This window comes from Lissotriton vulgaris, chromosome 8 (genome assembly GCF_964263255.1).
Source record: "Lissotriton vulgaris chromosome 8, aLisVul1.2, whole genome shotgun sequence".
NCBI classification, from domain to species: domain Eukaryota; kingdom Metazoa; phylum Chordata; class Amphibia; order Caudata; family Salamandridae; genus Lissotriton; species Lissotriton vulgaris.
This window is the reverse complement of record NC_141696.1, coordinates 204,466,584-204,494,530: the sequence shown is the minus strand read 5'-3', so window position 1 is coordinate 204,494,530 and position 27,947 is coordinate 204,466,584. Positions and strand designations below refer to the sequence as shown.

The 27,947-nt window shown below is 40.9% G+C and overlaps 1 protein-coding gene across 1 annotated transcript in view; it reads right to left on the bottom strand.

Moving 5' to 3' along the window:
- The window catches only part of LOC147696876 (glutamate carboxypeptidase 2-like), a 653,445-nt gene extending 628,612 nt beyond the window's left edge, over positions 1 to 24,833 (bottom strand). Inside the window, exon 1 of the mRNA XM_086933984.1 lies at positions 24,508 to 24,833. Coding sequence (XP_086790110.1) covers positions 24,508 to 24,628 — 121 coding nt within the window. The 5' untranslated portion in view covers positions 24,629 to 24,833. The remainder of the gene's footprint in view (positions 1 to 24,507) is intronic.
- Positions 24,834 to 27,947: the final 3,114 nt, after the last annotated feature.

Here is a 27,947-nt window from a genome sequence, read left to right as displayed (position 1 = left end):
AAGCAGCGTGCAGCTGCGGGAAACCTATCTTCTGACTCTTGTTCATGAATAACAAGACTTTCCTTGGGAACTTAACATGGAAGATATGAATGGCTTGAGTTTTTCGGGGAGCGACATAAGTGAGATTCTAGCGGCTCAAACGCTAATTCAAAACCCAGACTTTGTCCAAGTACTAGCCCAGACCGATGATTGGGATAACCTAACAGCAAAGAAACAGGAACAAATAAGGGTCGCTATCCATGGAATAATTATGACTGAATATTTACGCTCAAAGATAGCACCACGAGGGCTGTGGATCACTAACGCACCAAGAATTTTTCTACATGACCTAGCTTTCAGACGCGATTGGTCTGCAATTTCTTGGAAATGCACTCTTGATTACCTTGTATTAATAGTCAAAACTGCCAAAAGACTTTCTGATGAACTATTAATCCAGATAGAAGCTTGTGAAGTTGAGTTAAAGAAAGGCATACAACCAGCAGTTTTCAAAAAGAGACTGGAAGAGTTAAACAAAGAGATATCAGAGAGTGAGGACTTCCTAATGCAAAGTAAATTACAAAAACTTAGTAAAGATATTAAAAAATTCAGTCATGAGAAAATGCCCCCCTACACCAAAAAAGATTATAAATCATTGGATTCAAAAACAGACAATGATTCCGACGCCTGGGACTCCTCAGGAGGATCAGATACAGGGTCTGAAGATTCTGGCCAACAACGGGGCAGAGGACAATACCGATCCAGACCACAGAGAAGAGGCAACAGATGGCCAAGACAACACTTCATGGGCATCAATGCCTTTTTTCCAGCCGTATATGCAATCATACACGGGCTGGATGAACCCGTACAATCAAGGACCCCAACAAATGCAAAACTTCATGGGTATACCACAACAAGGGTTAAACAACCAGAATCAAGATCCTTTTTTCTTGAGGGGCCAAAACCAAAGAGGAAGGAGAAGAAACATATCATGGCAAGACCAACAGCCGAATGTTCAAACGAGAAGCATGACCGCAACAAAGCCAGGGACCAGCAAAACGAGTCACTGATTGTGAACTTAAGCCCCATGATCCTTTCGAAAGAACAAGAAAATGTCCTAAACAAAGGACTTGGCTACGTCCCTACTCCTAACCTCGACTTGTTCCGACTCAAATGTGAATTATCGGAATTCTGTCGCTCCCTCAAGTTAAAGGCATATTTTTGGGAGTCAACCCCAACCACTGATCTTGGAGACACGACCCTTCGCAAAAAATCTAACTTTACTCCACCAACAAATATGGTACCAGTAGAAATACTAACTTTCGAACAAGCCATCCTTACTGGAATTGACAACATGGCAAACAATGTCAGGAGACCCTTCCAAAATCTAACCAGATCAGAAAGGATTGCTCTGGAAGAACTACAGACAAAGGAAAATATTGTCATAAAACCCGCAGATAAGGGTGGTGGAATAGTTATCCTGGAAAAAGAAGGCTACAGAAATCAATGTCTCAAACTCCTGGCGGATGAAAAATTCTATACCAAAATCACCGTGGACCCAACATCGAGATTAAAAACAACTATTGCAATTATGGTCCATGAAGCAGAAATGAATGGTTGGGTAAGCAAAAAAGAAGCGGATTTCCTAACAACTGAACACCCAAAGATCCCGTATTTCTACTCCTTACCCAAAACTCACAAAAACAGAATACCTCCACCAGGCCGCCCAATTGTTTCGTGCATAGGATCAGTGTTGGAACCCCTCTCAAAATTTGCGGATCAGTTCCTACAACCACTTGTTAAAAAAACACCTGCCTATTTACAAGACACCCGAGACTTATTGAACCAACTTAAAGATCAGCCCTATGACCCCACAAGTATGCTCTTAGTGGGACTGGACATGGAATCATTATATACAAGTCTGCCACAAAAAGAGACCCTTGAAATGTTGGAAGATGTCCTTTTCACAGAAAATTGGGATTTCAGAACACCGAGACACTTTGTCCTGGAATGTTGCCGGATGGCACTTACCGAAAATTATTTTGAATTTGAAAACCAACTGTTTTTGCAGAGCCATGGGACCTCGATGGGCAGTGCTTTTGCCCCATCGGTGGCAGGGCTTTACGTAAGTAACTTTGAAACTCAACAGGTATTAACAACTGCCAATCCTTAAGTTTCCAGTATCCTCTACTGGAAACGTTATATTGATGATGTCCTCTTGATCTGGCTCAATAACCAAGATCTAAAAACTTTTGTTGATTGGCTGAATACACGTGATCCATGGCTTAAATTCACGTACACAGCAGATAAGGAGAGCATTGATTTTCTAGATCTGACGATCTTCTCAGAGGGAAACCGAATTGAGACGAAAACATTCAGAAAACCCACTGCCAAAAACAGCTTGTTGTCCTATAAGAGCTACCATCCACAACCGTTAAGAGACAACTTACCTTACAGTCAGTTTTTGCGTCTCAAAAGGAACTGTAGCCAAAAGAAGGATTACCAGATACAATCGAAAGCTCTCAGCATAAGGCTTCAACAAAGACACTATAAACAATCCACAATATCGAAATGCCAAAAAAGAGCCTCAAACCAACCGAGGGAAAACCTTCTAACAACTTTTGAAAAAGCTGAAAATAAGGACCTCATGACCTGTGTAACTACATTTGGGCCTGCATCATATCAGGTCAATAAACTAATCAGTAAGAATTGGCACATTGTAAACACTGGAAAATTTAACTGGCCAAAACCTCGCTTTGCGAACAGACGAACAAAAAATCTACGTGATATGCTGGTACATACTCGTCCAAAACAAATAAACCCAACAAACCCTACTAGAAACATCAACATGACACCAGTGACTGGCCGCTACCCATGTGGCTCCTGCACGGCCTGTAAATCCACATCTATTTCCAAGACCTTACAACTGTCTACAACATTCACATGGACCCAACGGCAACATAGTAATTGTAACACCTCCCATGTGATCTATATGATCACATGTCCATGTGATAAGAAATACATCGGTATGACCTGCAGAAAGGTGAAATTGCGCATAGGGGAACATAAAAGCAATATTCGCCTACAAAAGATTACAACAAAGCTCTGTGCACATTTTATTGAATTGAAACACAGCATTGAGGACCTAAAGTGGACAGTCATAGAAAAAGTATCAGATACAACACCCAATGTTGACAAAGTATTATACGAAAAAGAACAACGTTGGGTGGATCGCCTTAAGACCAATAAGTACGGTCTAAATGACGACATCTGTTGGCACCACTTTGCACGCTGATTTTTTTGCAAAAGACAATTCAGAGAACCCTATTTTTTCGCAATTAGCATGATCAGCCTTAATATGTGAATGTTCCATATTTCAAAAGTCAGAAAGATTACATTTAAAACTTTTCGGTAGTGCCATGTAAATCATAAATTCACATCGGAGATAACATATAATTACATCTTAGCAAGCTAAATGATTCTGAATTTGCTATTTTTCCAGTCTAATCTTGTCTTCGATCTGTGTAAAAAATCGTCCCATTTCTATCTCTTTGACTAAGCGCTGTTAAAACGCCATTGGAAGCGTGCTCCTGGCGTCCAGGAGGCAGAGCCAGCACAAGACGTGAAAGACGCTTCCGTTGTGGGTAAGTTTTCCACTCTCTGCCCGCATCTAATCGCTACGTAGCGGCATCATTGTTACTAACTTTCGCTTGATGTCGTTATAGCCTGGGACAAGTGTCCTTACCTCCTGAGGGAACCTTAAAATAATCACCCTTAAGGTAAGACCTCACTTGAGGTATTCGGACATTTCTACGACACTAACATGGCCACATATTCACTATCCCCTTCTCCTCTATTAGGTTCACTCAAAGTTCACCTAACCTAGAGGTATGTCAAACTTCATTTTGGGTAAAATTCACAGTTGTCTATACGAATGCTAGTCTGACACATGTCGCCTCCAATTACTCGCTTTTAATGTCACCATTGTTTTTGTTTTCCTAAACTGATAATTATGTACTCAATTGAGCTTTTAAGATAACAGTATAATGTTTTCTCTGTTAACCAACTTTGAACATTGGTTAAATGCCACCAGTGACCCCACCTTTTCTTTAATAATTTCTAGGTGACTTCATAGAACCTCATAAGGGTAAGACTATTAAGTTTAAAAATCTACACGTCTACATCACAAATAGTGATACGTAGTTTTATTTGTGTTTAGTGTTGTATTTGTCCTGACGAATGCTCTTAGACCCACGGGCCAATAGAGCAGAAACATGTCGACATTTTTGCAATCCAATTTATGCTATGGATTCCTAAAATTCCTGTGAGCATACCCATCTTTTTTAACTTAGTGAGTCCAGCGATACTAATAAAGAACATTCAAGTCGTCTGGCAACTATTTTATTTTATTTTTTCTGTGCACTTTCAGTGGGGTGACTACAAAAATTATCTGGAGACTGCCACGAAAAAACCAGAGAACGCCTCGGTTGAGGCTGGCAAGACACAAATTGTTAAACCCAATGACTACTGCCAAAACGTTTGTGTGGGGCGGACAATAAGATATACCGCTTCTCGTTGTACACAACGTTTATGAGGGTTTTTCAATACTTCTCTTGGTATAAGTGGTTACAAGTGTCCTATCCACTTTTGATTAACTTGCCTAGTTCTGGGGAACAGATAGGACAGCTATTCCTCTTCCCTCACATTGATGAACTCTTACTAATGTTACAACATGGTCAGTCTCAATTACGTTCTATTGTACAGCTTGGCTGGATGTTGCAAAATCTGCCTTCAGGCTACGTTGTAGTGTAGTTCCTATTTTCCCTATAGGCCCTGCGCATTGGAATAACATAAACAGCAGTGTAGACGTAGGACTGCCGTCTTCTAGTTCTCTACTGACTATGTTAGACTTAATTTAGGTTTGCGCCAGCTAGCTCAGAGGTCACTGGAAACTTTATTGACTGAATAGGAAGTGATCAGCTTCCCTGGCTCAGACAAGAAGGGATTCAGCTTCCGACAACCGCATAAACATGACAACTTTGCTCCTCAGAATAAGAGTCAATCTCTATAGTCGTGTGAAACAATAGACAGCTATTTCACTCAGTCAGTTGTGCAGATTTACTTTCACCAGAGTGCAGAGAATGGAGAGACGGGCGTTTTCAATAAAATATATTATTTCTCAGGTAAGAGAAATGAATTGCCACAATTGCAAGACTGGTTATGATGAAAAGTGCGTACAGTAAAAGGAGTATTACGAAATAATACTGTAAAAGCATTGATATGGTTTCTTAGCCATAAGATAGTTAAAATGAATAAAATATATACATTCATATATACATTGGCTAACAACCTCAACTGGTGCTTCTAACTACGCCTACCCCGGTGTACCTGACCTAAGCCTAATACATGGGAGGGAGTAAGTAAGTAGCAATTTAAGTTAAGTTGGTTTTGCCAAGAGTTTGTTTCAAGAATTCTCTCTAAGGGTTTAGTCAGCACTGTACCTCTGGAATAGAATGTAGGAGGTCTGGTATCTCCTTCTTTGGAGCCGATATCCCAGTCACCCGCAAGGGTAGGCTGGAAACGCCGGAGCTGGATTTTCTCGGCAGGAGAAAAGACAGCGTCTTTCTCAGCGCGTCAAGGAGGAGGGGCAGCGTCCGTGGGCTTCTCGCATCTGCTGGGCTCTCTGCAAGGGGACAGCTGTTCTGCTCCAGTATTCACCACCACCATGTGCTTGCATAAGGCAACGGTGGTATATTTATACCTGAAAGGTGCAGAGTTTGACGTAAGTTTTTGGACATAAGACGTCAATAAAGATGTCACTAAGACCTGGTCGTTCTTACAGTGCTTGCAGGAGTTCTATTACTAATCAAAACAAAGCAAGCTGGGCTTTCCCAGGTTGCTGGGGGTTTGGTATGTCGAAAGAACTCGGTGTGCTATCTAGGAATCTAAGGAAGTGGCTTCTGCTGTGTCATGGACTGTCATGGACTGCAGAGGCGAGTTACTGAAATATGGCTCTGATTGTTATGCCATTATAGGGATATGTATTGATTATAGCCATATAGGGGCATGAGGTCACAATATTGATCGGGGTCCTAGATAAAACACATCACCCACTCCACGAATTTATGTACATCAAATTACTAAAAGCTAAAGCAATAAGAAGCATGTGTATTCCTACCCACCCCAAAATACTTTTTGCATTTGAAATGGTGTACATGAAATACATGAAAATGAATAGGTACTGTACGTTATCAAGCATAGTAATCATTCAAAAAAAATATTGCATCTGTATTCAGTTGAACGATTTTGCGAAGAATTACACATGAAATGTCTCTAAATACAGAAAAGAAGGGCGAGACTATTTCATCACATAGTAAATACTATTGCTGTAAAAATGTGCTAGAGGCTGAGGTTATATTTTGTCTCTAGATCTACTAAAAATAGAAGCTCTGTTCTTTATGAATAGTTCTACTTTAAGCAAAGTACGTGTGCCAGAAAAAAGGTAAATATTTTGGAAATTTTGGAAAAAATAATTTCATGGTGAGCGGGGAAAAAAATAGTTCCAAACGCTTTTCAGTAGCTTTTGTTGATCAGAGCTGAAGGCCGAATTCAGAGTTCATGGGAACGCTGTTCAGGGGAGAACATCATTTCAGACAGGCTTGCAAAGAATTGGTCTACATATTCAGGTGACAGTTCGACCAAGTTCGATAATGCTGTAACTTGGCAGTTGTGAGAATGATTGCTATCATCGATTTCAGGATCAGCAATGCTCACAGAGGGTCGTACCTGGGTGATGTTGCTTTCATTTCTTGCGTCACTGCCACCACCTAGTCGTAGCGCAGGAGTCTCAACGAATGCCGTCATCAGGATTGGTAACCGCTGGGGACAACACGATGCGTGAGCCGTTACCGGAATTAGCAAAGTATCGACGTCCATTGGTATTGCTGATTGTAGTGCAAGACAGGTGTCTAACACGCATTCCTCTCCGCATAGCATACATCGAAGCACAGGTAAGATGCAGGTCTGCCATATAGGTCTGAATGAAAGAAACCAGGTCATATTCAGATCTCTTAGCCGGGCTATCCCAAGGACTTTAGTTATGCGGTCCCGGTAGCGTATTGCTAGGATCGTTTCTTCCATCCTTGCAGGAGTCATGTCTGCGTTTTGGTTTGCCATATCGGAGCAGGAGGGTCAAAAATAAAATACCTGCTACGAGTCCCAAAAGTAGTGGTAGGCCGCCAAAGATCGAATGGACAAAATTGGGAAAGATGCCCAGGACTGCTTCAAACGGTGTTAACAGTCCCGAAAAAATTGTCTTAAATACATTCAAGATACCACTGGCATTCGACATATTTAGGATTTGGCTGAGCATTTCTGTGAAATGCACCGGGCAATTTGTTGATAAAAGTGTATGTATCTCTGCAGTTGTCCTTGCAACTTGGAGATCATACGTCTCTTTTGATGACGTGATGGGCACTGTTGTCTGCAAAAGCACAGACTTCATTCTACTTAAAGTATCAATTCGTATAGAAGAGATATTTAAAGGAGGCCAAATCGGAGCCACTGAGTCTCCAGGGCCATTTGGATACAATGCTTGCATACAGCAAGTGACCATGGAGCTAACGCTTAAGAGATATGCTTTCCCTTGCACCAAGCCACAACAGCTGTGATCCGTTATTAGAACGTAACTCCCGTTAGAAAGTTGCCTAAAGAATGGCTCTGTGTTGTAGGTGTGCCATGCTGGTGGCATGAAAGGTTATTCGAAGTACCCTCACAGGCCCCATGCAAGTTAATACCTTCGCACAAAAGTATACCGCTTAGTGATTGTTTACACTTATCACCACTAAGAAATAAATTTCTGTTGTTGTCACTATAACATGTATGTGTATAAGGTAATTTCCATGATGACTTATTGTATCCTTTACCCAACTTTTCATACTGGACTGCCGGTATATACTCAAGGCAATTTTTAAACTGGAAAGTTGTTATCGGAATTGTGATAATCCCGTGTATTATCCATTCAATGACAGGTCTTTCTGACATTGTCAATGGTAATTTCTCAAGTTTTTCGATGCTCAGGATTGTATAGTCTGCTCCTTTCTGTGCCAAGCTGATTTGTTTATCAGTAAGGTTAAAGATGGAAAACGTTGTGTTGATTAAACGCCATGGCACATAGCCTGAACGAAGATTTTGCAGCGTCCAGCCTAGCTGTACAATAGAACGCAATTGCGACTGGCCATGTTGTAACATTAGCAAGTCTTTATCTATTATATCAATGGCAGATGATACAATACTGTCCAGTGAATATATTCTGGAGGACAGAGTCATTAACCCATTGTCCACAACAGAAAGTGATTTTTCCAAATTAATACGATCAATTTCTCGTATTTTCTCAGCTGTTTCAATTTGCATTACTTTCCATGCCTCGTTGTAAGCCGCATATACACTTGCCGCTATGAAACGTTTTTGACGCTGTTTGCGTGGTCCCAGAATGAAATCACGCAAATCAGCACCATCTTTAAGTAAAGATAAGTGTTGCTTAGTTTCTGCCAGTGTGGATGATTCTAGCCATTCAAGGCACAGCTTCCCTACACTGTATGTTGTTACTATCCCTGGATGTTGTCTCTGGGAGTATCTAGGGTCTGGTCTGGTCACTGTTAACCCCTGTGTTTTATTAAGGAATCTATCTTGACAGTTATTCGTGTCAGTAGGCCAGATTAACCATTTTTTCCAATCAGGATGTGTTCTGTTTAGATATAAAATTTTAGATACGTCTTTTTCAACTTCTGTTGTTGCATTATCAGGTATCATGCAGGCTCGAAATAATGCTTCTAGACCTTGTACCTGCCAATCTTTTGTACCCCAGATTGTTTTTGTTTGAATGTTATTTTTCCAGAAATCAAAACCAAATGTCATTATTTTTTCATAAAATGCTTCTGAATATATCAATTTAGTATTTGTCAGCATTGTTTTCAACCCTGTTTTATCCAACAGTTTATAATAAAACGTTTCTGCATTACTTGTATTAAACCCTGAGAAGTATTGGAATTTCTCAAAAAACGTTTTTTAACTGCTTTTAGGTGGAGTAGCACAATGTTCCCATTGGTTATATTTAAAAAAAATTCTAGGTTGTGCAGATTTATGTAAGTAATGGTCTCCGTAATGTGAGAAGCAGTACATCTGTTCACAATTAGACGAACCTTGTAAATAATCATGTTCTGTAAATCTTGCTGACAACACTAAATCTGACATCATATTATTTATACTTTCAAAATCCCAATCATCAGAGAATGTACTTGGTTTTACAAAGTCACTTAATGAAACCTTGAACTGATGAGGATATTTCAAGATCTCGACCGGGCCATATACTTTATAGTCAGTCTTGTCCCATACTACCCCGCCGGGTATTGGAATAGCTGTGACATTTACTGATGATAGTCCTCTTTTCTTCACGTGAGATGATTTGTGTGGTTTCAGGACTAAGTTGATGTTCTGACTTGCTGTGTCCATTGAACTGTATTTCCCTTCAATGAATTTTCCCAAACAAAGTATCATGATGAGCCAAAGCAGGAGGAAAAATACACCTAGCCCAAACAAAAACTCTAACCATGGAGAAATAAGGTAAGTTTCCTTTAGTTGATGAAAGAAATCTGTTGCTTTCTCTTTAAAAGTCTTTAATTCTGGTGTAACTTCAGGGTCGTTTTGATCTTCAGAAAAGGTATCGAAGTTGATGAAGTAACCAGAGGCAGTTCTGTCAATTGTTGGAATTTGTTTCTCAATTTGTCTTTCATTAGCACATTCTGATGCCACATCATTGTAGACTGGTGTTTCATGACAAACTGTTTCAATCTGTGTACTATAGAACGTAATTGGGACTGGCCATGTTGTAACATTAGCAAGTCCTGGTCTATAATATCAATTGCAGATGATACAATACTGTCCAGTGAATATATTCTGGAGGACAGAGTCATTAACCCATTGTCCACAACAGAAAGTGATTTTTCCAAATTAATACGATCAATTTCTCGTATTTTCTCTGCTGTTTCAATTTGAGTTTCTTTCCATGCCTCGTTGTATGCAGCATATATGCTGGCCGCTATGAAACGTTTTTGACGCTGTTTGCATGGTCCCATTATGAAATCGCGCAAGTCAGCACCATCTTTAAGTAAAGACAAGTGTTGCTTAATTTGTGCCAGTGTGGATGTGTGTAGCCATTCAAGGCATAGTTTCCCTACACTGTATGTTGTTACTATCCCTGGATGTTGTCTCTGGGAGTATCTAGGGTCTGGTCTGGTCATTTTTAACCCCTGTAATTTGTTCAGGAATCTATCTTGACAGTTATTCGTGTCTGTAGGCCAGATTAACCACTTTTTCCAATCAGGATGTGTCCTGTTTTCATTTAAAATTTGGGATACGTCTATTTCAATATCTGTGGTTGCATTATCAGGTATTGGCTTTGGAATAGACGGTTTGTTAAGGTCTTTAATCTTGGCTAGGCCAAGACAGGTTGTTTGTTGAATTGTGTCATTCAAGAACATTATTTGTTCTGGGATCATGCAGGCTCGAAATAATGCTTCTAGGCCTTGTACCTGCCAATCTTTTGTACCCCAGATGTTTTTTGTTTCAATGTTATTTTTCCAGAAATCAAAACAAAATGATTACATTTGTTCATAAAATGCTTCTGAATATATCAATTAAGTAATTGTCAGCGCGGTTTTTGTCCCTGTTTTATCCAACAGTTTGTAATAAAATGTTTCTGCATTGCTTGTGTTAAACCCTGAGAAGTATTGGAATTTCTCATAGAATGTTTTTGAACTGCTTTTAGGTGGAGTAGCACAATGTTCCCATTGGTTATATTTAAAAACATTTCTAGGTTGAGCAGATGTATGTAAATAGTGGTCTGTATAATGTGTAAAACAGTACATCTGTTCATAATTCGATGAACCTTGCAAATAATCATGTTCTGTAAATTTTGCTGATAAAACTAAATCCGACATCATATCATTTATACTTTTAAAGTCCCAATCATCAGAGAATGTACTTGGTTTTACAAAAGTCACTTAATGAAACCTTAAATTGGTGAGGATATTTCAAGAGCTTGACCGGGCCATATATTTCCTAGTCTGTCTTGCCCCAAACTACCCCGCCGGGTATTGGAATGGCTGTGACATTTACTGATGATAGTTCTCTTTTCTCGATGGGAGATGATTTGTGAGGCTTCAGAACTAAGTTCATGTTCTGACTTGCTGTGTCCATTGAACTGTAATACATTTTCCTAAAATTAAAACTAAAATTAGGCATAGTAGGAGTATAAGTACCCCTGATACAATCCAATGCTCAATCAATGGTGCATTTAGATATGCTTCTTTGACTTGATGAAAGAGTTCTGTTTGCTTTTTCTTTAAAAGTCTTTGTTTCTGGCGTCACTTCAGGGTCGCTTTGATCTTCAGAAAAGTTATTGAAATTGATGAAGTAGCCAGATGCAGTTCTGTCGATTGTTGGAATGGTTTTCTCAATTTGCCTTTCATTAGCACATTCTGATGCCACATCATTGTAGACTGGTATTTCACGACGAACTGTTTCAATTTATGTTTCAAGAGGCACAAGTTCCATGGCATTTCTGCATAGTCCTTTTTAATTCACTGCAAGTTTATCAAATGTGATTAGTCTTTCAGTTTGAACCTCTTGGATACTAGCAAATTTGGGTATTCTGTTACTTCTTGGGAGTCCCCTGGGCCTGCTATTGATTATAGGCCACATGATTGTGGATTTACCAGGTCGATTGATACAACTCTGTTCTCCTTTTTACCAGCAAGGGGCGGTAGTACTACTGATCTTGTTCCGTTGATTGCTAAGACAGGTACTGCTTTTCTGTAAGAAGGCACAAATTCCTTCTTCACCGCTATTTTCTCTCTGAACCAGATCCCCAATCTTTGGAATCCAGACAGGTCTTGCTGGGACAGGTGGTGTGTCTTCAGTGGTGGTTGGCTGTTGTTTTAACTTTATGTTGCTCAGGGCTTTTCTTGTTTCATTTAAGTCCTGTAAAACAGCCAAACGATCTTTGATGTCAAAGTCCTTTTTCTTATCTTCTACCACTGAAGCAAGACTATCTAAGTCCTGAACATACATTCTAGTTCCGAACAATAGTTTGTACGGGCTGAAACCTTTTAGAGAATTTCTTGGCAAGTTGTTAAGACTATGTTGGACACTTGTTAAATGCTGGACCCACCCATCACCCGAACCGAATACCTTTGCCGTTATAGATTGCTTTATGTCTCGGTTTTTTCTTTCCACTACCCCATTTCCCTCAGGATGGAAGGGACAAGAGAATCGCAATCCAATGCCCATGCTGGTCATGGCCTCCTTATAAGCTCGAGAGCTAAAAGCAGGACCCTGGTCAGAATGAAGCATGGCAATTGCGTATGTGCCGATAAAGACTGGCAAATCTTTTATAACAGTTCTGGCGTCAGCCGAGCGCTGGGGCCACATTTTTTTAAGTGAATGTAGTCTTAAACAATTAATAGGACGCTGGATTGCATGTGTAGATAGCCCTATGCTACCTTCAGAAATGTCCATGGCATTACTCCGCTTGACACGTTACTGAGGTCTCTGTCGCAGTCTGAACAGCTCTTTACAAATTTATAATGGTGCAGGTTCATCCACCAGTATTCTGATTGTAATTCAGTCAGAGATTCCTTCATCTGTTTGTGCCTTGGACCTTCACCCATGTGAGCGTCTGCTATTAATAAGATTCTCCAATTCGTGTTTGGAATTACCCTATCCCCCACTCCAGGGATTCGAGCAAACGGAACGGAGTTTGCATCAATTACGTATGTATAATTGAGTGGATAGTTCACAGGTAGTGCTGCACAGTTGCCTTTTGAAGACGTTTTTACCGCCAGCATGGTTTCCTCGTCTATGTATTTTTCTGAACGCTTTTTTGTGGCTACGGAAGCCGGTTTAGTTGCTTCCGCTGTGGCTGAATTAGCCAATGAATTCCCTGCAACGTGAATGCCATCACGTTGATGACTCAGAGTGTGTATCACGTGAGTCTTTTGTAGTTCTTTCTGTAAAAGAACTACTTGTTTCCAAAGCATTTTATGCTTTATTGTGGCACCTGTGTCGTCTTTGTAATCATTTTGAACCCAGTTCTGCAAATCATTATTGTAAGAATTGACGCAAAAATGCGAATCGCACACGATTAGTGTCGGGAATTCACGTTCGGCATTTTCAAGCGCCATCTTTAAAGATCTGATTTCAGCTCGCTGAGCCGAACATTTTCTGAGTGATTCAGTTTTTGTTATTTTCGGTCTGAATTTACCGCAGAGCCAGCGACCTTTAATAATGGCGCAGGCTGCATCGTAGTATTTGTCTTCTAATTTGTAATGCTGTTCAAATCTGTCTGTATAGATTATACAGGAATACTGTTCTAGAGGGAGAATTTCGATTGGCAGAGGATATTCTTTTTCATATTTTAAATCATTCAGTTTTTTCATGTGCGGGGTGAAATAGTATTTCACGTCCTCTGCTGCAAGAGAATTTTCCCACTGTATCCATTTCGGATCTAGTGCCACTGTTTTTAGATTTACTGGGCTGAATAGCGCCTCGAAGGCTGATTCTGCTGGAAGAACAGTTATTCTTTTGCCTTGGGCTAGGGCTCGTTCTCTTGCTACAGCAGTTTGAACTGCCTTTACAGTGTTTTCTGTCAGACTGAATGTTTTTTCTGCTTGTGTGTACAAATGTGATTTGTAAGCTATTGGTACAGTTTCTCCCTCATTAGAGGTCAGGTACGTGAATCCGCATCTTCCTGGGATGACCCGGATTACAAGGTTGCGCGTATTGTCACGTGTTTCTAATTTTGTTTTAGCTAACATGTCTGTTTGCAGTGATCTCAAAATTTCTGTGTGTTTGAGTCCAGTTGATTGGTTTAAAATCAGGTTTTATTAATTCGTAGAGAGGTTTAATCCTCTCTGCGTAGTTTAGAATGTAAGTTCTTCCGAAATTCAGGAAGCCTAGAATCGATTGTAAGTTCTTCAGTGTTTTTGGTGCTTGGAGTACAGCGCACTTCTCTAAGAAGTTGTCCGCTAGGCATTTTCCTTCTCTTGATAATTCGTATCCTAAAAATAAAACTGTTAGATGGACAATTCTTGACTTTTTAAAGTTGAATTTGTAACCCTCTGCTGCGAACCCAAGTATTATGGTGTTCACTCTTTTCAAGTGAGTATCCAAGTCGTCGTCTGTGAGATAGATGTCATCGACATAAGATAATGCCTCATCATCATACATTTGTAGTAACTTTGTTACTCTGGCTGAGAATAATCCTGGGCTGTTCTTGAATCCCTGTGGGAGCCTACAGAAATTTTTCTGTGACCCCATTATTGAGAAAGCGGTCAAGTACCTGCTTTCTGGTGCAATATTTTGACCAAAAAAAACATTAGATATGTCTAATGTTGTTTTGTATTTTTTGTGAACTATGTTATTCATTCGTGCAGCACTATGCGAATTTTGTACTGCAAATGTTTTGCAACATGAGTTAAGGTGTCTGTAGTCCAAGACTAGATGATACGATTCGTCCGGTTTGGAGACAGGAAACAAAGGATTGTTCATTTGAGAGGTACATGTTTCAATTACCCCTTGGTATTCAAGTTGATCTAAAATCTCCCTGACTTGTTTTTTTGCTTCTTCCTTAATTGGGTACTGCCTTTGTGCAGTTGGTTGACATTTTAACTGGATTTTGTGAGGAGGAGAGTCCTCGTCCCATCCTACATGAATTTTATATAATGCTGGTGCCTGGGCTACTGCCCATTTCCTTGCATATATTTAGTGTGAATTGGAATGAGATTTGAGAAGGCAGGCATAATCATTTCTTCGCCATGAGGGCACTCCCTGACAAACTCTGGGGGCTAATCTTTCTCAGCTAACAGGATGTCATAGCCTTTTGAGAGGTTATCCCAAAATAGACCCCTTATTTTTCTAGTCTTATCTCTCTCTATACGCAGTGTTATTTTGTATTTCTTGTGAGGTTTGCTAACCCTGGTGTCTGCAGTTTCTACTTGAATGTATTCATTTGTGTCCACTGTCTCCAGATGACTCATCAGGATCTTGCGAGCTCTGCTGATTTCTGCTGCACTGTCCAGCATTGTCTGTGCCCACTCTCCGTTTTTCAGCTGTGTCCTCAGTATTCTCGGCATGTTCGATTACTCTAATAGTGGCTACCTTCTTCCTTGGAAATTGTAATTTTTTACTTTGAGCAGGTTCCTTGTCTTTGGACTTGGTGTGCTCTTCCCTTGGGTCTGACCGTCCTCTTCTTTCCGATTTCTGCGAAAAAGATCGAGAAGGACGTGTATCAATACTTTGATGTCTATCAGGCTTTTTCAAGTTATCCCTATTTCTAAGGTTATATCTTTTCTCAGAGTGCTCCCTCTGGGGAGACTGGTGTTCTCGAGTCGGAGTTCTTTCTCTCCGCCAAGGAGACCTTCCTCTGGACTGGAAAACTTTTTCTTTGGGAGCGGATTGTTTATTTCCATCCCAGCTCTTTTTAGGAGTGTTAGATTATTTTTAATAAATCATTTTTCAGGATTTTCAAGTAGTTGGGTTTTTACTGGTCTCCCACCCAAACTATCTCTACCTAATTCTTCATAGCATTTTTCAATGATTCTGGCAAGCTCAATTGGTTGATCTGTTATATCTGTTTCTTTCAATTTCAGGCGGATCGCCACAGATGCTGCTTCTCCTTTTATGTTGGCTAGTAATATAGCCGAGACCAGCTTGAATTCTTTCAGTAATTTCATACCAAGAGTTAAAGCAGTTTCTTGACTGTATTCATTCTGAATTTGTTTTAGCACATCCGGCATTACCGCCATGGACGGAACACCATGTGTTTTTGTGTAAATCGAAGCAAAGACTGTACCCCAAGTGTCACTGTCCTCCACATGTGGTGTGACCCCCATTGGAAGGCAGATAGTCAGAATTCTGTGTTTCTCAATAGGGGTAGTATTCGGCATACTGCCTCTATTTGAGTAATTTTCTGTGCTAACCAGAAAGGAATTTGTTCCCGTTTTGCGGGAGTTTTTCCAAGACATGATTGTATGTTTTGTAGTGTAATTTTATTTGTGTTCCCCTGATGAGGGGTCAGCTGTGGAATATTAACAGCTGTTTGGATTACATATTGGACTAACTGTCTGTGTATTTTAATTAGTAATTTTAGCTGTGCTAAAAGTTCTTCTTTTGACATTTTATCAATGTCTGGATGTGGTGTGTAGCTGGCTAGAACCGGCCACGTTGCTCCTGGTCTACCTAGTGGACCGAGCCTGGTGATGTGATCATTATGTTTTAGGGCACCTTTAAACCAGAGCAGGTGCTCTTGGTATTTTAATGGGATTTCAATCTCCTCGAAAGGAGCGTATTCATCCGGTGGTTCCTCAATTTTGTAATAGTGAAACTCGTGTGTTGTAGCGTTTGCCGCTGGAAAGTTAATCCAAGAATAGAATACCTCTGTCTGCCGATATTCGTGTGCCTCTATCACGAAAATGACTGTACCACCTCACGATGTCCGTCCGTTTTCTATAAGTTTTGAAGTTATAGATTTTCTTATGTTTGTCGGGATGATAATCGCACCCGGTTCATTAATCCCTGTAACATTGGGTCCCTGTTGATTCGCGTCTACTGTGACTTCATTGGTTCCGTTGTTATTGCCATTTTCTGACATTGTATTAATTAAGGTTTGTAGAGCAGGTTTCCAAGGAAACAAAGATTAGGTGCACAATATTTTGGAACACTGTATCCTTCAACGTTGACTAAACCAGAAACTCTACATAGGAATCTCTTCCTACTAAGTTCCGGCGGATTTTATTCTTTCACCCACTCCAGACGTCTATTGGAGTATTTACGGGAGAAAGGGTCTGTGTGAAAAAGCATGACTGAGTTACTCTAACATCTTGCGTTAGTTTTATCGCCTTACCAAACGTTGGGCGCCATGTAGTGTAGTTCCTATTTTCCGTATAGGCCCTGCGCATTGGAATAACATAAACAGCAGTGTAGACGTAGGACTGCGGTCTTCTAGGTCTCTACTGACTATGTTAGACTTAATTTAGGTTTGCGCCAGCTAGCTCAGAGGTCACTGGAAACTTTCTTGACTGAATAGGAAGTGATTAGCTTCCCTGGCTCAGACAAGAAGGGATTCAGCATCTGACAACCGCATAAACATGACAACTTTGCTCCTCAGAATAAGAGTCAATCTCTAGAGTAGTGTGAAACAATAGACAGCTATTTCACTCAGTCAGTTGTGCAGATTTACTTTCACCAGAGTGCAGAGAATGGAGAGACGGGCGTTTTCAATAAAAGATATTATTTATTGAGCAGTCTTCCTTCTCATTCAAGAGAAATGAATTGCCACAATTGCAAGACTTGTTATTATGAAAAGTGCGTACAGTAAAAGGATTATTACGAAATAATACTGTATAAGCATTGATATGGTTTCTTAGCCATAAGATAGTTAAAATGAATAAAATATATACATTCATATATACATTGGCTAACAACCTCAACTGGTGCTTCTAACTACGCCTACCCCGGTGTACCTGACCTAAGCCTAATACATGGGAGGGAGTAAGTAAGTAGCAATTTAAGTTAAGTTGGTTTTGCCAAGAGTTTGTTTCAAGAATTCTCTCTAAGGGTTTAGTCAGCACCTTACCTCTGGAATAGAATGTAGGAGGTCTGGTATCTCCTTCTTAGGAGCCGATATCCCAGTCACCCGCAAGGGTAGGCTGGAAACGCCGGAGCTGGATTTTCTCGGCAGGAGAAAAGACAGCGTCTTTCTCGTAGCGTCAAGGAGGAGGGGCAGCGTCCGTGGGCTTCTCGCATCTGCTGGGCTCTCTGCAAGGGGACAGCTGTTCTGCTCCAGTATTCACCACCACTGTGTGCTTGCTTAAGGCAACGTTGGTATATTTATACCTGAAAGGTGCCGAGTTTGACGTAAGTTTTTGGACATAAGACGTCAATAAAGATGTCACTAAGAACTGGTCGTTCTTACTATTACTAATCAAAACAAAGCAAGCGGGCTTTCCCAGGTTGCTGGGGGTTTGGTATGTCGAAAGAACTCGATGTGCTATCTAGGAATCTAAGGAAGTGGCTTCTGCTGTGTCATGGACTGTCATGGACTGCAGAGGCGATATGTATTGATTATAGCCGTATAGGGGCATGAGGTCACAATATTGATCGGGGTCCTAGATAAAACACATCAACGTACCATGGCGTTTAATCAACACAACGTCATTATTCGGTATCTTTAACCTTACTGATAAACAAATCAGTTTGGCACAAAAAGGAGCAAACTATACGATTCTGAGCATTGAAAAACTCGAGCGATTGCCATTGACAATGTCAGAGAGACCTGTCATTGAATGGATAAAACATGGAACGATTACAATTCCGATAACAACTTTCCAGATCAAATACTGTCAAGAGTATATACCAGCAGGCCAGTATGAAAGGTTGGGTAAAGAATACATCAAATCATCCTGGGATTTACCTTATGCACACAGATGTTATAGTGAAGGAAACAAAGAGGTATCTCTTAGTGGTAAAAATTGTAAAAAAATCAATAAGCGGTACACTTCTGTGTCAAGGAATTAATTTGCATGGAGCCTGCGAAGGGTCTTCAAACAACCTTTCATGTCAACTGCATGGCACGCCTGCAAAACAGGTAGAGCTATTTTTTAGACCACTTTCTAACGGTAGTTACATTTTAATAAGTGACCACAGCTGTTGTGGCATGCTGCCAGGAAAAGCCTATCTGAAAACTGTAACTTCCAGGGCCATTTGCTGTATGCAAGTATTGTATCCACACAGCAATCCAGATATGGGGGCTGTGTTATGGCCTCGGTTGAATATCTCTTCTATTCGAATTGATACTTTAAGCGGAATGAAGTCTATTCTTTTACAAACAACTGTGCCTTTAACGTCATCAAAAGAAACATATGATCTGCAAGTTGCAAGGACAGCAGCAGAGATACATACCCATTTATCAACAAATTGCCCCGTACATTTCGTAGAAGTGTTAAGCCAAATCTTAAACATGTCTGATACCAGTGGCATCACACATGAATTTAAGACAATTTTTTCGGGACTGTTAGCACCCTTTGAAACAGTTCTGGGCATCTTCCTGAATTTTGTCCATTCTGCATTCGGCGGCCTACCCTTAATCTTGGGACTCGTGGCAGGAGTTTTATTTTTGCTCCTTCTGCTCCGATATGGCAAGCCAATCCACAGGCAAGACTCTAGCAACGATGGAAGAAACAATCCTAGCAATACGATACCGAGGTCCTCGGATTGGCCCGGCTAAGAGATCTGAGTACAACCTGGTTTCTTTCATTCAGACTGATCTGGCAAGATTGCATCATACCTGTGCTTCGATGTCTGCTATGCGGAGAAGAATGCGTGTTGGACGTCTGTCTTACACTACAATCAGCAGTACCAATGGAAATCAATACTTTGCTAGGTCCGGTAACGACTCATGCATCGTGTTGTCCCCAGTGGCTACCGATTCTGATGACGGCATTCGTTGAGACTTCACCACTACGAGTAGGTGGCGGTGAGGTAAGAGAGGAAAGCAGCACCGAATAGGTACAGCCTTCTGTGAGCATTGCTGATCCAACCATCGATGATAGCACTCACACAGAGAACAAACTTAGCCAAACTTTCACCTGATGTGATAGACCAATTTTTTGCAGGTCTGTCTGAAATAATGTTCTCTCCAGTCAACGAGAATAACTCTTAATAAAAACAATGAGCACACAGCGTTCTTTGAACTCTGAATTCGGCCTTCAATTTTGATAAACAAAGCTACAGAAAATATTTGGAACTTTTTCCCTGAAAGCGAAATTATTTTGCCCATTTTTCAAAATATTTACCTTTTATTTGGCACATGGTACTCTGCTTAAAGTAGAACTATTCTTAGAGAACAGAGCTTCTATTTTAGGATACTAGAGACAATATTTTACCTCAGCCTCTAGCACATATACAGCAATTTGTATAAATATGTGATGAAATGGTCTCAACCTTCTTTTCTGTATTTAGAGCCCTTTCATGTGTGATTTTCGCAATTCATTCAGCTGATATATATATATATGCTTTTATCTGAATGATGACACTGCTTGAAAAGCGTACAGGACAAAAACTCATTTTTCTTGTATTTACCTTATACCATTTCAAATGCGAAATATGTGTTTTGGGGTGGGCCGGAAAAAACACATGCATCATTGAATGTTTATTATTGCTTAGTTTTTAGTAATGATGGACATCAATCCGTGGAGTGGGTGTCGTGTTCATATCTAGGACCCTAATTCTATATTCCCGATTTATGCCCTTGTGAGGTTATAATCAATAATATCCTGATAAAGGCATAAGAATCAGATTCATATTCAGTACTAGCCCATGCAATCCAAAGCACAGCACGGCTACTCCCATCGACTCCTAGAGAGCACAACAAGTTCTTTAAACAAACCAAGCCTCCAGCAGCCCGGGAAAACCCCCCTGCTTTTATTTTGATTTGAACAAGAACTCCCGAAGTCCTGAGAGAACTGTTAGCTCTTAGTGACGTCTTATGTCCAACCTGACGTCAAACCCGGCACCTTCCAGGTATAAAATACTGACGGTTGCCTTAAGCAAACACACGGTGGTTTGGAGCAGAGCGGCCATCTACTTGCCCTAGAGCCCAGCTGATGCGAGTGCCCAGGGAAGCCGCCCCTCCTGTTTGACGCACTGAGAGAGGCGTCTTTTTCTCCAGCCGAGAAAATCCAGCTCCGGTGTTTCCAGCCTACCCTTGCGGGTTGCTGGAATATCGAGTCCTGAGGAAAGAGATACGAGACCTCCCACATTCTATTACCAAGGTATGGAGCTGACTAAACCCTTAAGAGAATTCTTGATGCAGATTCTTGGCAAAATTATCTTAACCAACTTAACTTAAAACTGCTACTTACTCATCCCCTCCCACGTATTAGGCTTAGGTCAGGTACACCGGGGTAGGCTTAGTTAGAAGCACCAGTTGAGTACGTAAGTCAATGTATTTATGTGTGTATATATTTTATTCATTTTGAGCATCATATGGCTAAGAAACCATATCCATGCTATTACAGTATTATTTCATAATACTACTTTTACTGTACGCACTTTACTTTACTTTAAGTATTGCAATTGTGGCAATTCACTTCTATTGCATGAGAAAGAAGACTGCTCAATAAATAACACCTTTTTTATTGAAAACGCCCGTCTCTCTATTTCTCTGCACTCTGGTGAAACTAAGTATGCACTGCTGACTGAGTGAAATAGCTGTCTATTGTTTTCACACGACTCTAGAGATACACTCTTATTCTGAGGGAGCAAAGATGTCATGTTTATGCGGTTGTCGGAAACTGAATCCCTTCTTGTCTGAGCCAGGGAAGTTCATCCCTCCCTATTCATTCGAGAAAGTTTCCAGTGACCTCTGAGCTAGCTGGCGCAAACCTAAATTAAGTTTAACATAGTCAATAGATACCTAGATGACCTCAGTCCTACGTCTACACTGCTGTTTATATTATTCCAATGCACAGAGTCTATTGGGAAAATAGGAACTGCACTACAACAGATCCTTTGGTTCTCTGTATATTTGAATGCCACGATATTTAAATGTGACAAGTGCAATGGGAAACTTCCAGTGGTCAAGGGAATAGGTTCCAAACAAGTGGAGTCCTTAAAATAATAAGCATATGATTTGGACTAGTTGATCGTCAGGCTAGACAGTGTTTGGAAATGCCAGAACCCCGTGCGGAGGGGCTCATTGGGACCCCGGAAATTATTGAGATAGAGCATGATGTCATCCGCGTAGGCGGAGAGAATATGAGGGGTGGCCCCCAGAGTGATACCTCTTTCTCACGCCACTGCACGTATCTTAATGGTTAGTGGTTCAAGCGCCAGTACAAATAGCAGGGGCGATAGGGGGCACCCGTCGCGTACCTCTGGCTATAGGATAGGGTCATGAGATATGACCCCGGTTCGGGCCCAGGCCGTAGGATCCGTATATAACAGCTGAAACCAAGTCACATATTCGTCTGGTATTCCGAATAGCGGTAGGGCTCATAACATATAGCTCCAATGTAGGGTATCGAACGCCTGTCTCATGTCTAGTGAGATACAACCTGCTTCTGCATCATCTGTCAGCATCAAGGTTATTTGAATAAATCAACACATATCGCAAACATGAGATGGCACAAGGAACATTGGCATTATCAATGTTTAATATAATCATGGTTGCAGTCAGGCCCACTAGGGCGAAATTGCACAATATTAAGGAATTAAGCCCACTAGGGCGAGACTATCTTGGTAGAAGTGTTATTGTACACTGTTTGTTGTGCACGGCTGAACGTATATAACGTTTATTTCAGGCTGTGAACCGTGATGATGTGATTTTGGTATTTTCCCGAAATGATCATATAAATTGAGTGTAACATGTATGTAACATTACCTGTTATAATTCAGATGAACCTGCCAAATGTAATACAATATGAGCAAGTGATTTATAAACGATTGTATATGAGTTCTTTACCACTATAAGATGGCAAATCGACATGCTTTATTGTAATGTGCTAGTCCTATTTCTATTGTCACTAATGAAAGTATGTAAACGGAAGTGGAACATTACTAGCTTTACCGTGAACAAGCCTTACGGCGAAACGCGTCGGTGTGTGACTTCTTGTTGCTAATAAACGTCACAAGCATCCTGGAGTGTCCTGAGTACTTTTTCCTGGAAGAATGAGTGGGTATCTAATATATATATATATATATATATATATATTTTCATTCCTTTCCACACTTGCCAAAGCTTAGGATGCATCAGTAAAACCTCCGTCAAATAAGGCAACAGCGCCGTTCATCTGAAACGCGTAAGGCAAATTGATTGAACCTGTGTATCTGCTGATGGCGCTGTTGCCTTATTTGACGGCGGTTTTACTGATGGAACGTGCATCCTAAGCTTTGGCAAGTGTGGAAAGGAATAAATACCATGGCATGCCAGCCGTGAGGATTGCACTACCGCAGACAACAGCGGGCCAATGGGCTCTCTATTTTGGGAGCGAGTGTCGGTCCATCAGTTTAGCAGAGCATATTTTTTACAACGCTGAATGCTGATCATGGGGAGCCCACTAATGGCTGAATTTTGATGTTATAACTAATATGAGTTGGCAGCGGTGAGTTTTATTACGAACTGTGGTATTTATCTAAAGACTACTGATCCCAGAATGCAATTTTGGGACTACGTGAAGCTGCACCTGTGGGCAATAAAAGGTACTAGTGAAATGCTTCAGAAGTCTTACCATTTACTTTGCTGCCAATCATGCCTGTGATCAAGGACGTACAATAGTCTGAAATGCGTAAGGCAAATTGATTGAACCCGTGTATCTTCTGATGGAGCTGTTGCCTTATTTGACTGAGGTTTTACTGATGGAAAGTGCATCCTAAGCTTTGGCAAGTGTGGAAAGGAATATATATGTGTGTATATATATATATATATATATATATATATATATATATATTCCACTAAAAAAACAACGGTTATAGGAACATTATAGTTAGCAAATAGAATTTAAAAAACCTTAGAAATTGACTAAAAAAAACAAAAGGTTACAGGGACGTTATAGTTAGGCTGCCATTTCACTCATAAAAAAACAGTGAAAGTCAGCCATTACAGTTACTTGAGTTAACTATAACTTGCACCCCGCAATGCAATGCTTATGACCTCACATATTACATCACTCTTGACATGGTCAGTGATATAACTGATGACATCTCAAATGACATCAGGGATGACATCATACAGTGACTGTGAGCGTTTCTAATAAGTTTATGAGTGTTTATGAGGTAGCGGTACCCCGGGCTGCGGGGGCCCGAGGAGCCCCCGTATTATTCATTCAATTGCCCTGGGACCTCGCCCAATAAAATAAAAGATTTGACCAGAAGGATATGATACCTAAACTGTAGATGTGTAATCCTTTTATTGTGCTTTCATTACCCTTGCAGTGTCTTTCTGGGTATGTACTACCACTAGTTTGGACATCAGACATTTTGAGTTGCATTGTGTGTATTATGCCTTGATAATTGCATACCCCGTGGCTTTGTTCTCTGTTCGTTTCGCCCTTGATGTTTTCCCTGCACCAACCTCGACTCTCCCCCCCTCCCATGTTCCTCTCTCCTCACCCCCTCTAAAGGGCATGCATTATTTTGTCATGCCTACTTTATTTATCCCTTGTATTTCTCAAAAATAGGTATCATAGTGGAGTTCAAGCATAGCTGACCCGTGTCACGTTAAACGCTTATGAAAATCTATTACATTTTTAACCAACAGCACTTTGGAATAACTGAGCACGTACTTATGATCGCAAAAGTGAAACTACAAAGTCCAGAATGCAACATGCGTTTGATTAAAAAGCTATGACTGAATAAACTAACTGTAAAGCTATTTATCCGCTGCCTGCGTAAATATGTACATTAAAATAAACGAACCAAGAACGAAGCCCAAACTGAATAGTCCTGCTGCACCGAACACTGCTATGAAGATGAGGCGGGGGCTAGGGCGCTTCCTCTGCCGGTCCAGTTCATACTCTTCGTCAAGGGGCACCAACATTTTTCTGGGACCTCTCTCCCTATTCCCGGTTCTGAAATGTTCTGGGACAGACCCGGGAGCCGAAAGCAGAGTCGGGAAATGTCAGCGCTTCTGCCGCCCGGTCCAAAAGTCCTTGTATTGTGAGATCCTAAACTGAAACAACGGAATGTTGCTAACCACGTGGTTCCCAGCCCCCTCCCGTCTTTAATCATCCAGGGAGGTTGATAGGGTCAAAGTTCGACTTTCCTTATCGTGCTGCAGTTTTTAAGGAGCGCATTCTTGAACACAGATTGCCACAACGCGTGCAGATAACTAACTCAGCCATCAACAATAAAAGCAAAATAGAATAAACAACACAATGAACTCTTCACTGGGAGAAGTCTGTTTGGGAATGTTGTCATTCCGTTTATTTGCTCACACATCGCTCCATCCACTTATATTGTGTTGTTACTATATTCATGTGTTGGACTAGCAAATGGTTATTCCCTCTTGGAAGGGACTGGCTTCTTTCCATTACAATTCTGGATACAGAACGGTTCAATATGTGCAGCTGATACGCTGGGGCCTGGGGGGAGAGGGTGTTGAGCTAAGGGGCAGACTAGCAGGTCACTACCAGGACAGGAGAGAGTTTAATGACTGCTCGTTTGGATTCCATAACTGGGGCCTTCATTTTTTCTATTAACTCCAAAAATATATAAAAAGCAATTTAAACAAGCATTTGTGATGCAATAGGTCTCGCATTTTCGAGATTTTAAGCTACTGGCATTGTAACTGTCAATGCCCTTTTGTTTATCTGTTTTGATAATTAACACATAAATAAGAGTCATTGTGATTTACAATGCCAATAGCTCAAACTCTTGTAAATGAAAGCCTTTGCGATTTGCAAACGGCCTTTTTGCATTTTTTCCAATGTATCATACAATCGCAATTTAAGGAATCGCAATAATTTGCGATTCCTTATTTTGCCATAGCATTTAAGGAATCGCAAATTTTGCGATTCCTTAAATGATATGTATGATACATTTTTGAAGTGCGAATTTGTGTTAAGGAATCGCAATTTACCACCAACTTGTAGTTGGTGGTAATTTGCGATTTCTCATAATAATGCCCTATTTGGCATTCGTGAGGGTGGTATGTGACACACATACATGCCCATAGGGCATGTATGTGTGCCACATGCACACACATGTAGATTTGAGGGGTGCAGCAGGGTGTCTTTGAGACACCCCTGCACCCTTGTAATAATTCTCAAATTGCGATTAGCAAATTGCGAATTCGCAATTTGAGAATTATTGCACCATGATTTCTATGGGCCTCCTGGCCCATAGGAATGCATTGGAAATCATTCTTTATTTGCGATTTCGCAAATAAAGAATGATAAGGAATCGCTAAAAAATAGAGATTTTGTACATACATACCGTTTTGCGATTTCTAAACAGCGATTCGCAAAAAATCGCTATTTAGAAATCGCGAAACGATATCTTGATACATATGGCCCTAAATACGACATACCGTGTAACAACAGAAGTAATAGGGCCAGGCCTCATGGGAGATTACAAATGAAGACACAGCAGTACTAAGGAGGGACGGAGGGACTAACAAGCCTATTGATGAATAAAAAACCAGCATTTAAAAAGGACAATGAAGCAAGCAAATAAACATTTTGGGCGGAGAATGGTCCATACTCAAATACAGCATGCCACGCAGAGCTGCGCATGCGCTGCCCAGGCTCGGAATGAAAACAAATCAAAAAGTGAGTGCCAATTGTTCAGACTTCTGCAGCCAGGGGCATAGCTTAGTCATGCTGGCATAGAATGTTGAATACATTAGAAGATAAACACTGCAGAAGCAGAGTTTGACAGACAGTGGAATGAAAGCGGGGCTCAGATTGTAAGGGGTACTTAAAACTAATTACTTGTAAAATAAGAGAGAGAGAGAGAGAGAGTGTGTGTGTGTGGGTTTCACCATACCCAACCGAAAACACCTGTACCCAACTATTCATTATAGAATAGAGGTATTTAGGAGGGTGTAACACCCCAAATATGCCCCTGTCTGCAGCTTACAAGTGCTACTAAAATAATAACTGGAGAGTGGAAAGACGTTTTTCTGCCAAAAGTGTAGGGGAGGGTTAAATGTTTATCCAAATGTATGCATACATGTTCATGTGTGTGCCTTAAAGATACATCAAGCATCGGAGTCAAAACCACGGGAACTCCTCGGGATCCGGTTGATGCTCAAAGGGGTCCACCTCTCGATATCCCCAACTCTAACACATAATGTACAGAGTATTGAGGAGATCAAGTGAGGGAAAGGAATTAGGGTGGGAACAGCTGGGATAGGGAGACCTGTAACCAAAACACACATAGATTAATACATGCCTACATTTCTAGCTACTCTCATAGGGTCTCACTAATGAGACTAGAACCTGTAAAACAAGTTCCACCTGCCACAGTGTTTCTCTGTAAACTCTACCTCAGGAACGATACTTCTCGCATTGAAGGAGGATACACCTATAACACAAAGCACGCAGATTACTCCGCATTCAATCCTGCTTCGTTTCCTATTGAACACCTCTCATGCATACCCTTGTTGTCCAATTCCCCTTTTAAAAGTATATCATGAACATAACGGAAATGTCACAAGCTGAAATAAGTGGTTACAAGCAGAAAGAAAGGAAATGTACAAAATCCTGATTTCCAGTAGGTCCTTTCGAAAATAAATCAATATCCTCTGGACAGAGAACCAAGCAAAATATTGCATTACCCAGTTCCTGAGAGAGTCCAGACCCTTCAATCAAGTATAAGGAACAGAAAGCACAACCAGCGGATATGAAGTGAGCACAGCTTGCGCAAACTCAAAGTATTTAGGCATACAAAGGCACCCGCACACAGCACCGTCCTGGGCTGCTTCTGGTTTAAAGTCAGAGAGAGAGCGCGGTCTTTCCCAGCCAAGTGCCACTCGAGCCTGAGTAGCTCAATGACCTCAACAGCCGTTGAAGCCTTGTCTCAGCCCTACCCGCAGCAGCTTCCAGAAAGCAGAGATGCCTCGCTTTGCAACAATGCCACCCTTGGCGCTCACAGTCTTGAAACTGCAGACTCCGGTTTAACCACCACTGCGAGTCATCTACGAATCCAACAACGGCTCGCCAGAGTCCAACAGGCAGCAGTGGAGCCAAACAATCCGCTTCTTCATTCAGCATAGACAAACTCTCTCCACCTCAATGCCACATCCCGAATCCAGAATTTTGCACGCCGCGTAACATGCAAAACTGATTAAAATACCAAGAGGCCCCTCCTTCCAAGGCCTTCTGGGAATTGTAGTTCATAGGGGAATACTTGAA